General features: G+C 35.4%; 2 protein-coding genes across 2 annotated transcripts; both read left to right on the forward strand.

Moving 5' to 3' along the window:
• Positions 1-391: 391 nt before the first annotated feature.
• On the forward strand, positions 392-3,539 carry LOC122042030 (probable monogalactosyldiacylglycerol synthase 3, chloroplastic). Its single transcript, XM_042601945.1, has 8 exons — positions 392-1,038; positions 1,412-1,584; positions 1,853-2,014; positions 2,118-2,259; positions 2,334-2,558; positions 2,639-2,701; positions 2,808-2,882; positions 3,012-3,539. The coding sequence occupies exons 1-8, from the start codon at positions 694-696 to the stop codon at positions 3,297-3,299; spliced, it is 1,473 nt and encodes a 490-aa protein (XP_042457879.1). The 5' UTR covers positions 392-693; the 3' UTR covers positions 3,300-3,539.
• A 1,089-nt stretch (positions 3,540-4,628) lies between these two features.
• Positions 4,629-12,416, forward strand: LOC122042031 (mitochondrial import inner membrane translocase subunit TIM50-like). Its single transcript, XM_042601946.1, has 10 exons — positions 4,629-4,970; positions 6,848-6,939; positions 8,161-8,197; positions 9,188-9,249; positions 9,334-9,447; positions 10,526-10,630; positions 10,706-10,804; positions 11,165-11,321; positions 11,443-11,545; positions 11,840-12,416. The coding sequence occupies exons 1-10, from the start codon at positions 4,691-4,693 to the stop codon at positions 11,883-11,885; spliced, it is 1,095 nt and encodes a 364-aa protein (XP_042457880.1). The 5' UTR covers positions 4,629-4,690; the 3' UTR covers positions 11,886-12,416.
• The last annotated feature ends 833 nt before the right edge of the window (positions 12,417-13,249 follow it).

A 13,249-nucleotide genomic window follows, 5' to 3' on the forward strand; every position in this document is an offset into this window, starting at 1 on the left:
ATGAACCGTCGGTTAACCGGTGGTTCCAACGACTATGAACTGCCGGTTAACCGACGATTCAAGCCGTTACAAAAAAAAATGTTGTGGCTGAACCGGCGGTTCGTCGGTTTTGCAACAACTGAACTGGAACCAGCCCGACAAGTAGTTCCGGTTCGACCCGACGAACCGGGTCAACGGGCAACTAGCCCGTTGACCCGGTTACGGCCCCCGGCTGGGTCCGGGCTAGACCCGGCCCGAGGTCGGGTCTAGGTAAAACACCTCGCTGTGGGATGTCTTTTGACATTGGCCCTAAGTTAAAGGTTAAATGAGCAACTTGTGAAGTTTAGACTCGAGTTAATCTAGCTTTGGTTACGAGATTCACATATTGGCCACATAGAATTACACCCTTCGATATTTTTAGGCAGAAGCTTCGCTACAGCCACGAGCTCCTCCGCCTTCTGCTCTCCCCTCCTTCCAATGGCCGAAAATAGCTACCAGCCTTCGCTGTGCCAGCTACGCCATCCTTCGCTCTTCCATTCTCCCCCGTCGAGTCCTCCATGATGCCTATAAAACACCACATCGTGTCATGCTTCTCCTCGTCCATTCGCCTTCATCATCAGTCCCTCATTTGTGTCTATCTCTCGGTGGTGTCGCCGCCCGCTCGTGGCCCTATCCTTCTTCCACCGCCGGGAGTCGGAGTAAGTGACTGAAACCATGGAGTCTACGGCGGTGACACCCCGGAAGTCGATTAAGGAGATCGTGATGGAGAAAATGCGGGCTCACCGCGCCCAGTCGCTCGAGAGGAAGCAGCTGAAGCGGAAGAGGACCAAGAGTTTCTCGTGCGACGACGATCGTCTCGTCTCCAGGGCGGTTGTCTTAGGCGACGATGACGAGACGATGTTCTGGGAGGAGGAGGAGGGCACCGTGGAGATGGCCCAGATCGGGGCAGACCGCACCAAGAACGTGCTCATCCTCATGAGCGACACCGGCGGTGGCCATCGCGCTTCTGCTGAGGCAATCCGCGACGCCTTCCGTATTGAGTTCGGCGACGAGTACAAGGTTCGGTATTGCGCCGATCTTCTTCATGCATTGTGGATTTCCCAGTCGATTAAAGAATAAAGATGGCTCCTTCATTTTGTCGTCCTTTTTTATTACGATTTCAATTTTAAGTTTTTCCTCTGCAAATTTATTCTTGGCTGATTAGTCTTCTGCATCTAGAATTGATGATCTAGGCATTTCATTATTTTCTTTCCAATTCACTCTCCAAAAATGATCAAAATTTCCCTCTGGTTTCATCTCATTGTATCAATGGGTTTGTAGATATCCTTCTACCTATGCTTGTCTGTGGCATACTCTAAACACATCAAGAGAACCGATAAAACAGGAGCTAGATTTGCAATTTGTTATTCTTATCTTAATTCTTAATGTGCAGGTGTTCGTGAAGGATTTGTTCACAGAACACGCAGGTTGGCCGTTGAATGACATGGAGAGGTCCTACAAATTCATGGTGAAGCATGTGCAGCTATGGAGGATGGCCTTTCACGGGACCTCACCTCGTTGGATCCATAACATCTATCTTGCTGCTATTGCATCATTACACACCAAGTATGGATTGTTTCTTTATCCTTATCCACAGCGATTCTACTGCTGACATAGATCCACATACGTATGGAAATTTCATGCCCTCATGTTACTGGTTTTCTAGTACCCATTTTGTATCATAATCTTGCTCATACTCTTAATTTATAAATTTAAGATTCAATTTTGCAAACACAACTCTTTGTTCTCCTACCCAATAATTCCAAAGCACTAAGCAATTTGCATAGAGAAGTTCCTTTGCATTCAGTTATTAGTTGCTGTTTAATGACTGAAGGAAAGTGGAGGCCGGTCTGAAGAAGTACAAGCCAGATATTATAATCAGTGTCCATCCACTTATGCAACACATTCCTTTGTGGGTGCTACAATGGCAGAACCTTCAAAAGAGAGTTGTTTTTGTTACCATCATCACCGACCTCAACACTTGTCATCCTACGTGGTGTGTGTAGCTTAACTACTACATTTATCTTGCATCTTAATTTGACCTTTGAATAAGCATGCCCTGTGAATGAATTTGGCTGAAGTTCTATCGGTTGGATCAGGTTCCACTCTGATGTCAACAGATGCTACTGCCCGTCTGAGGAAGTAGCAAAGAGGGCTGCATTGGTTGGCCTACAGCCTTCTCAGATCCATGTATCTGGTTTGCCCATCAGACCTTCCTTTTGTCGTGCCATTCTTGTCAAGGTTTGTCATGAGGGATTACCACGCATGCTTTGTCTCCTGCTTTGAAAATTTAAGTCCCTTTTGTTTCCTAATAGGATGAATTGAGAAAAGAGCTTGAGATGGATGCTGATCTCCCTGCTGTCTTACTGATGGGAGGAGGTGAAGGAATGGGACCAGTCAAAAAGACTGCAAAGGCTCTTGGCGAATCACTATTCGACAAGGAGAATGGAAAACCAATTGGGCAACTTGTCGTCATTTGTGGCCGAAACAAAACTCTAAGTGCAACACTCTCGGAGATTCCATGGAAAATCCCTGTGAAGGTATGAGTGTTAAATATCCAAAACAATTCCATAATGTGTTTTTTGTTTTCCTTTCAATTTGTTTTATTTGATTATGATAGATAATGGGGTTTGTAACCCAAATGGAGAAATATATGGGAGCTTGTGATTGCATTATAACAAAGGTTTGGAGCTACTCTTAGATTTACGCATTTCATCCATGAATTCATTTGAATTAATCTTGTCTCTGGTGCTAATTATTTCTATTTTGATCCATGTTTCTCATGTCAGGCTGGACCTGGCACAATCGCCGAGGCTTTGATAAGGGGACTCCCTATAATCTTAAACGACTTCATTCCTGGACAGGTTTGTTTGCACATAAGCATTTGAATTTAGCGCATTCAAATAATATATATAACAATTTATGGTTTTTGAACAAAATGAATTGTCACACGCAACAAATCTCTGCTGAAACTACTATTATCTTGATTGCAGGAGGTTGGAAATGTACCTTATGTGGTCGACAATGGCGCCGGCGTATTCTCAAAGAGTTCAAAGGAAACCGCCAGCCTTGTTGCTCGCTGGTTTGGCCCTGAATCAGATGTGTTGAAGAAAATGTCTGAAAATGCGCTGAAACTGGCACAACCTGATGCTGTTTTTGACATCGTCAGGGATATTCACGAGCTTGCTGAACAGAGAGGTCCTTTATCCCAAATGACCCATTGCTTGACTTCATCGTTCTTCCAATCAAGGAACAGTTCATTCATAAGTTCTACAAGCTAATCCGTGCCTTATATTCCATGTTTCTGTAAAACTATTGTTGATATTCATTGGCCTTGTAATTCCCCGTTTATCCCATCCCATCCCATGTCTGTGTAAATCGAACGCTTGGTATTTGGAATACCCTTCTAGTGTTTAATTTAGCAGAGGCTTGTTCTAATTCGCCCTCGTGCGGTTCACTTCTTCTTTGTATCAGAACTCGATTATTTTGATATATGTAATTCCCAATTTTTGGATGACTTATATATTGTCCTTTACATTTTGTAATGTGTAGGATTGCAAACTAGCCAAGCTCGTGTTGAAAGTTATTTGATAAGGTAATCTAACTTAGGGCATCCGTAAACCGCTTGAAAAGATTTATACTCCAGTCACTTCACCGTCACATCAAAAATTAAAAATTTTATCTCTCTTAAAAACCTAACTTCTTTTAAAATCTTCTTTCCATATTTTTTTTAATAAATTTAATCCTAAGATTTTGATTCAGATTTATAAAAAAAATTATAAACTCCACCTATATAATGAAGGAAGGATTTATATTGAAAAATTTATATCATAAATCGCATGTTATAAATCTCCAAGTGCATATGCTTTCAGCCAAATCTAAAATAAATTAAGTTCTTGAAATGGTTGTTTAAGTTTTGCTTAATTCAAAGTTAACTTGAGTTTGATTCGTTTTCATTTAGATATCGAACTATTAATTCAAATTTATTTGATCGTATTTGATTAATTATTAAATTTATTGATATGAATTTATTAGTAAATATGATTTACAAATTTTATTCATGAATCATATTTATGATTAATGTTTAAGAATAATTCATAATTTTTTTTGTCTATCATTAACGATTTAAATATATCTGTGTTTAAACTTATCATTTAATTTAATACTTATTCAAACTTTTATATATATATTTTAAACAAATATAAATAGATTGTTGAACAATAAACTCATTTATCAGTTTAAACTTATTCATTTAATTTAATACTTATTGAGACTTTTATATATATATATATATATAAATATATATATAAAATAAATATAAATAAATTCTTATCAAATTCAACAACAAACTTATTTATAAACATTTAATTTATCTAGGTCCTATTAATGTGAGTGATTCATGTCGAACTTAAAATTTAACTAAACCAATTTGATAGGGCAAAACAAAGTTTGAATACTTATATCTTTTAAATAGATATTTTTCTTAAAAAAAAAATAATTCTAAATTTTTAATTAGAAAATTGTTATATGAATAAATAAACGTAAATATTTTTATTTCTCTAATATGGAATATATAAATTTCTTCCACATGACGGTTAAAAAGCAAAGCAATGAGAGTTCTAACCCGTTCAAAAACCCTTTCGAGTCGATCTCGGAGCTCGTTTCTTTCGCCATGGCTTTTCGCTTCGCTCGATCCCGCTCACTCTCCCTTCTCGCGAAGTTTCGGATAGAGCACAGGACCCTAAATGTCTCCGCCGCCCCTCCTAAGGAGCCCCTCTCCTCCTCCGACGCTCTCTTCAGCGACCAACCCTCCTCGTTATCTTCCCCTATTCAGCCACCGTCGCCGCCGCCTCCCTCTTCCGGGGCTGTACGCCGGTCATGGAGTCTCCTCAAGTATGGATCAGTTGCAGCTCTCACTGCCGCCGTCGGAACCACCGCCTACGTCACTTATGGTGCGCAACTTTATTCCTTTTTCCGAGTCGGAATCGATTCTATGGGAGATTTTATCTTTTATGTTTCATGAAAATTTCTGATTATATTGAAGAAATTCTATTAAATTTAGAAATACTACTCATTTCCGAGGGAAAATCTCATTCAGCGTCGAAGAAGTTGTCGTGCTTCAAAATTGGAGCATCAAGAAAAAGATGCCGTATACTTAGATTATCAAATTATCTGATGATGCAAGGCGATACATTTGAACATACACATTAAGCTTTTTACCCAAATAAATTTTAGAAATAGCTCTACAACAACTAAATTGTTGGATAGGTATGTTAAGCTAGGATCTGAATCTAAAACTGAAATGTACGACCGCATAAAATATATGCAAGATACCCATTGACTTAACTGCTTCATCAGCACAATTTATGTGCTAATTTGATTATATTACAACCACAGATGGATTTACATTTTACATATAACTCTGCATAACAAATTTCAATGACGTTAGTGTGGATACACCACATATTACCGCATACTAATTACAAAGTGCAGGGAGGCTCAGAGGGCATGAATAGCGGAATGCTAAGTTAACCTCATGCTCAAGTCAAGATGCAGGATATAACTTGTTGAATTAGAAATATAAATAACTGTAGTGTGGTCTGACAGGCATATTTAATGCGTTACAAGGTCATAGTCAAAATTATTTCTCAAATATTTACTTTGTCATGGGCCATCACTGCTTGGAAAAACTGTTAGAAGCTTGGGCATTGGTCTAATATGTTTAAAGTTGCATTTTGAGACAAGACTCATCTCAATCTTTTTTGAAGGGGAGCCTTGATGTAACGGTAAAGTTGTTGCTTTGTGACCAAAAGGTCAGGGTTCGAATCCTGAAAACAACCTCTTGCAAACTGCGTACAAGAGCTTGCAAGAGGGAGCTTCGTGCATTGGGCTGCCCTTTTTTTTTTACTCATCTCAATCTTTAAACTCACATTAGCTCATAATTTCCGTTCTCATATTAGAGTGGAGTATCAGAATCCCCAGTTAAGGCTTGACTCACTTCCTAGTCAGTCTTACTTAACTTAGAATGATTTCTAGTCTATTGTATTTGAGGCTTAATGACCACTTCATCATCTTAGGCAGCTTTTTCCTATAGGAGCACTTCATTAAGCTTATGGCTAAGTTTGTCAAAATACAATTTATGATGCCAGGGAAAATTTAACTATTTTTAACTGTAGAACTTTAACCATGCACAATTTGTTTATTTCTGTTGGGCTACATCATAATGTTACTCGCTTAATGTGGATCAAAGGTCGATAGTAAGTATTTCATGAAGGGCCAATTCTATGTCTCAATTACATTGAAAGATATTCAAATATCACCAAACTGTAGAATCTAGATTCTAAATTCTCACTTTCTGCAGTCACTTGTCTGACTAGATCAAATCTGGGCTCTCCTCTAAAATGACTGTTGAAGCTACATATCAGGAAAAAGATTACTGTGCTTTCTCTCCCAAATCTCTCTTGCTTTTCTCTATATTTTCTCTCCACATGTTCCCCCTTTATATTCCTTTTATCTTCCTTATCTTCTTCTCTTCCTTAGGTTTTTTTTCTTGTGCTTTTCCTTCGTGCAGCTATCATCTCTCCTATTGTTATTCTGGAATCAATACTCTAAAAAATGTTAATTTTTTTGGATTGGTCTGTTTCATTGTTTGAATTAGCCAATTCTAATATTTTATATCATTTTATTAAAGACTTTTTCATTTGCAAAAGTTGAACACTATCTTGTACAAAAATTCATTATATTCTCTAACCTCACTTTCTGAGAAAGACCTATAGTTCTCATTCCTTCAATTAAGTTATGCTGTGTTGATTGTATCTTTTGATTACAGCATATTCTTTAGAAGAATTGGAACACAAGGCAAATACATTGCGAGAGACGGCAAAAGGTTCAAGAGGAGAAGATGATGAATCCACTCTCCAAGTGAGTGAATTATTCAAGGAACTGGATTAGATTTTCTTTGTGCCATTTTATGCTAATCTTTATGGTTTTGCCGAAATGATACTTTACAACCCAAAGTAGTTCCATGTAGCTTGCTTAAGTTTTGCAAGATTCTTTTTTATGTATAAAATATAACTTCTAGATACATCAAAATGCTACATAACCTCAGGATACTTTGTGTTGTAAATGATGGATTCTAGAACTAAGATTTATATGCAAATGATCTTAGCTATTTGATACATAAAAAAAAGGCAGCCCGGTGCACGAAGCTCCTGCCATGTAGGATTTCGGGGAAGGATCTATTGTACGTAGCCTTACCCTACTTTTTGCAAGAGACTATTTTCAGGATTCGAACTCATGACCTTTTGATCACAAAGCAACAACTTTACTGTTGCGCCAAGACTCTCCCCTTTTAGCTATTTGATACATCAAAGTTTGAATATATGGGATTTATAAAATTTCGTTTGTAATTTAAAATATCATCAAGCTAAACCAAGATAACTTTGATGTGGCCTCAAGATAGATTCCTTGCTTCAGTCTACGAGGTCTGAGTCGGCCAATTTGGTTGGACTATTCTTTACTGGGTTTGCTCTAATGCCTGAGCTATGTTCTTGAAAGTCTTTCTAATTCTAAGCTATTATCTTCTAGAAAATATTTATACTTTTTCTGTCCAGTTTGAGCTATGCATCATTGTTTTCCTTTCTTTTGATATTTAGGATCTTTCATGCATATTGTTAGCAGTGCCTAGCTTTTGGGCTCAGCAGTAGGGATTTTGATACTCAATCATAGATTTATGCAGTATACAGAAGTTGTCACAATCCTGGAGAACCACTAAAATTTATTGATATGTAGGTTAAAATTTTGTAGATAGACTTTATTCACATTGCCTTTGGTATGCCATGTGAAGCTATGGTGTTGATATTTAAGTTTTAATTAGGAAAGATAAATTTCTTTTATTTTCTCAAGTAAAAAATGAAGGAAAAGGAAAATCTTTGGATTTCTGCTTTTTATCATCTTCTGGTTTGTTATAATTAATTGATATTTCATGATTCTTAATAAATTTTAAAGGTCATCTTAAAGATGCACTAACATTTCAAACTAAAATTTCTATTAATCTATCAAAAAATTTGTCGTCTTCAGACTAAATGAATGGTTCTATTGATTTAACATAAGTTTTCTATTGTTTTTCCTACTCCCTTGCAGAAATTTAACAATTTGCTCTATTCCACAGCCATGAAAGGTAGACTTTTGATCTTCCTTGCTAAATCTTTAATTTTCTTTGGCTAAGTGAAATATACTACCTGTCAGGTGTATGCTAGCTTTTTTTACTTATTTAATTCCTAGGAATTTTGTGAAACTTGGCAATGCATCTTTGACCCATATTCTCTTTTAATTCAGTTCACTCAAACTAAATCCATTTTGATCTTGAGGGGTGGATGTTAAACTGTAAATCCTTAAATTGAACTATTTGTTAATATCTTAAGCTTTTGCTAAGCCTATATTTAACAATTGAATAGCAGTTGCTATTAAAATTTTGGTTAAAAATTATTTTATATTGAAGGCAAAACACTTCCTAGTGCATGTGGTTTCATGATGATTTTATTAATTCACGTACCAGCAGACTGAGCGCATCAGTAACTTTTTTTTGCATTATCAAGAGTTAGTAGATGGATGAAAATAAAAGTTCTAATCTCATCTATATCCTTTATCAAGAAGGTAAGCTTGATTATGAAAATAAAGTGGGTTGGTTAAGGTAGAGAGATGTATTAGAAGTGTTGATCTATTATGTTCTGGTTCTTAGTATTAGGAAAATTGCTAGCTTTAGATAGCTAAAATACAACATAAAGAACAAGCTTCACTATCCTAGAATTTTAAGATGAACATGTTCTTAGCTGGATCAAGTAAGAAATATTTTGTTTGGAACAACTAGAGCTTGTTATTTTAAGGATAAACAACACAATATTACTACATTATGCACGGTTCTCTTTCTCTTGTATTTGTATAACTTTAGTCTGTCATAGTGCTTCAATGATTGGTGAACATGTGTATCAGCTTATAAAGTTAAAAGTGTCTGGCCATGTGCAATTGATAGCACCTGTATTGTAGCTCGAAACATAATTTTTTTGTTTTCTTTTATTGCTAGATTTTTTTTCCTATACATATATTATTATATGAAGTTTTGATAAATGTGGAAAATCTTGTTTTGCTTCATAATTTTTTCCATCTATAGTTCCTGTTAAAGCTTTGGATCTCTATCTGGATCTTAGGAGGGCAACTGAAGAACATGTTCGGGTTTGTAGATATTTTTTTTATTGTTAGTACTTTCCTGTTATTATAGTTGCTTCATTCTGTTGTAATTGTATGTTTTTGTTTTAGGGATTTACTGAACCTTCATCAGAGAAGTTGCTTCCTGATTTGCATCCTCAAGAACAACATGCTTTCACTCTTGTTCTAGATCTTAATGAGACTCTCGTGTACTCTGACTGGAAGGTGGTATCTCTATCCCATATGTGTCTATTTATATCATTCTAGATAATAGTTGGGCGTGAATATACTATCAACAGCTGTGTTGGATCTGTTTACCCAAAAGTTTCTGCTTGTTTATCAAGTACCAATCAGCAATTTGGAAAAGATATACAGCATTTCCATGTTATTTAGAACTGTATGAGATAGCTGATTTGTGCTTTGGTTAACAGTATCCTTAATCATCCCATGTTCAATGTTTTCCTGGACTATCACTCATATTTCTGGTTATTACTAGCATGCAGTCCAATCTGATTGGTATGTACTGCTTGTTAGTAGCACAGTTGTAAGGTTCATGTTTAGAAGTACATAATCATAGTTAGGTTGTTGCTCCATAGGTCCTCTTTCCTCATTTTCCCTACCAATGGGGAAGAGGAAGGTGAAAAGGAATGACTAGGGAAGGCTAGCATTTGTGAAATATATTGTTGCCCTGATTTGCCACCAGCATTTGATCACTAGCCTACTTGAAAATGACCAACAATGGTAAAATTGAATTGGACTCGAAATAAAAACAGACATGCAGTCTATAAATGAAAGTAGGGCCACATGAGGAAATAGTGAGGGTGGATAATTAGATCTGATGCTGATTGATTGTTAAAGAGGAAGGGAGACAAAACCTGATAGAACCAGTGGTCTATGGGTTTTGTCTGATGGTTCATTTCATCTTTCCGTGTACTCCTTTTCTGTTGTCTACTTAATTTCTAGTTTTGAGTGAGTGAACAGATTTAAAACAGTGTTTTAAAAACCATGTACATTAATATGCTATTTCTTTTTAAGGTAAATACTCTTTTTCCCATTCATTATCAACTAATCACTGTTATTGTTGTAGTCGATGTGATCAATTGAAATCTATGACCTCAATCACTGAAAATACCGAGGCTGCAATTTGCAGAGCATGCACCATATGTATATATTTTTTAACATCAATCTTCTTGAAGAGCTTCTGTAACTAAATAACAAATGAAAATAATCTCTGGTACATAATTAGCAACTAATTGACACTGTATGCAACTATCTTATAAATGATTATGCTTCTTACTGATAGCGTGACAGAGGCTGGAGAACATTTAAAAGGCCCGGTATTGATGCTTTCTTGGAACATCTTGGAAAACTTTATGAAATTGTTGTGTACTCCGATCAATTGAATATGGTAAGTTGAATTCCTTTCTTGGTAGCTCCAGTCCAGTAGTGCCTATATAATGCGTGGTTGATTATATGCTTCCAGTATGTAGATCCCGTCATAGAAAGGTTGGATCAGAAAGGATATATTCGTCATAAGCTATCTAGAGCTGCAACAAAATATGTGAATGGAAAACATTATCGGGTATCTTCCTTACTGGTTCTATTATTGTTTTGTCTGATATTATTATATTTCGTTGTTTTGAACTGTTATCAGTTCAATCATATTCTCTATTACTTTAAAGTGGATTTTTTTAATTGCTGTCTAATAATTTCATCTTGCCTAGGCATGGGATCAAAGATCATTTTCTTTGGATGTTATCATCTGGTTTTATATTGTTAGGTTGCATTTTGCATCTAAGAGTTCCTATCAAGTTGAAATATAGTCAGCAAAATATTTTTTTTAGCTATTAAAGTGATCATTATTTGATTTGTCCTTCTATGATCCGTTCATGCTTAGTCCCTTCCTTCCATTTTACTTAAAGATAGACTGGAATTCTTTCAGGATCTATCGAAGCTGAACAGAGATCCATCACGTATAATTTATATCAGTGGTCATGCTCTTGAATCTTGCCTCCAGCCTGAAAATAGTGTGCCTATCAAACCCTGGAAACTAGAAAATGATGACACTGCACTTCTAGACCTTATTCCTTTTCTTGAATGTAAGTTCTCGATAATTGTAGGAGGCAATTCTGATTAACTTTCTATTCCCTCCAACAACGATGCTGTGAGATTGACTTAATTGATTCTTGCAACTGAACTCTCTTTTTTTTTCCCCTTCAGATGTAGCTCTCCACAGACCAGCCGATATAAGACAAGTACTGGCATCGTTTCAAGGTCATGATATAGCCACTGAATTTATTGAACGCTCAAAGGAATATCAAAGGCAAGCATTACATTTCATTTACATTAAATATAATAAATCTTATCTATATTCAGTCTTTAGGCAGCTCACTATAATTACTCTTATTACGTGAGCATCCTTACATAATTGTAACGAATTTGAAGATTTTATTTAGACATTTAATTGGTAAAGATCTAAATAGGGTGAAAGTTACATGTACGTGAATGATTTTTTTTAGTTGGGACAAGGTTTGGCATCAACCCCTATTGGTATATTAATTACATTAATTGAAGTAGCATCTCAAGATCTCTTCTAAACATTTGTGAGCTCTTGCAGGAAAATGCAAGAACAGAAACAGCATGGTCGTTTCTGGAAGCGTTGAAGATGCAAAACAACTGGAACGTAGTCTCTACGTCACCAAATATGCATATTCTCATTTTGCATTTCCCTTAAATTTTCACGGCAACGCCTGGATTGAGGTTCCAGCAGTATGCTCCAATATGGAATTAATTTAACTTGTCAATTTTCCTCATTTTGAGAGTTTTGTGCACTGATGAAAAATGTCAGCCTCTGGGCTTTATTTTATCATAGAACTGATTTTCTAGCACCGCTTGCTGTCATCACCACCTACTCTGTTAGCTGCTGCTACTGAGAAGGGATTAAAAAAAAGGGATCCATGTTTCTCAAATTCCAAGATTGTGCATGAAGCGCGAATTAGATTGTATTAGTTTCTATAATTAACTTTTTCTTGTATAATACTAATTATTAGAGCTTCATTGACTAGGATTGCAAGATCTTGTACATTAAAATTGAAATCCGTTAGTATGGAACATTTTGCTAAGTATAACTTTTTGGCATGTAAAGAACCTTTTTTATTGGAGTCATCAGAATATCACTCCTCTTTCATTTATTATTAGAACAGTGCATTCTTCATCAATATATTTTTTAAACTATTTTATTTTTTATGCTTAGCAAGATGTATAATTATAATAGTTATAATTTTATAGTTGCTAAAATATAATCATTTTAATTTGATCAATACTAAAAATATTGTATTTTAACAATTATAACTCATAACTATTATAATATAAGTGTTTTATTAATATTATATTATAACAGTATTTTAACTCCCACCAATATTATATAACTGGTATTTCATTTCTAATTAATATTGATCGTTAGATAATATTATAATAATTATAGATCATAGTTGGTATTAAAAAAAAAGTTTTGGAAATAGATATATATTGACGTGGGACGTAGTGTTGTTTTTTAATAATAAATGAAAGAGGATGGTTAAAGAGGCGAAAGTAAGGGTGCGAAAAATGGACTCCGCCGGTCAATTTGACCTGAATTGGCCTGATTGGGGTTTCGGATTCGGGTGAATTGGATTGATTTGGATTGATCGGAAATTAAAATTTGAGAGTTTTTTTTAGATTAAATTAAATTTTATTTAAAAAATTAAAGATGTTTTAATGTTAATATAGCATAATAAAATATTAAGATAAATATAAAAAATTATATGAACATAATAAAAAAATTATTTTTTAGTAGGACAAGTTATTCAGATTGATCGGGTTATTTAGATTCAGATTTAAAAAAAATTTAAGTATGAATTTAAATTTGGATTGATTTTTTTTATAATAATTAATCTTCAACTTGATACGAATCCATTCAAATTGGCACTTCTGTTAATATGGTTAATATGGTAAAAGATGAGTTGCTCTCTGTCAATCTATTTCTAGA

Source organism: Zingiber officinale, chromosome 2A (assembly GCF_018446385.1).
Source record: "Zingiber officinale cultivar Zhangliang chromosome 2A, Zo_v1.1, whole genome shotgun sequence".
In the NCBI taxonomy this organism is placed as follows: Eukaryota; Viridiplantae; Streptophyta; class Magnoliopsida; order Zingiberales; family Zingiberaceae; genus Zingiber; species Zingiber officinale.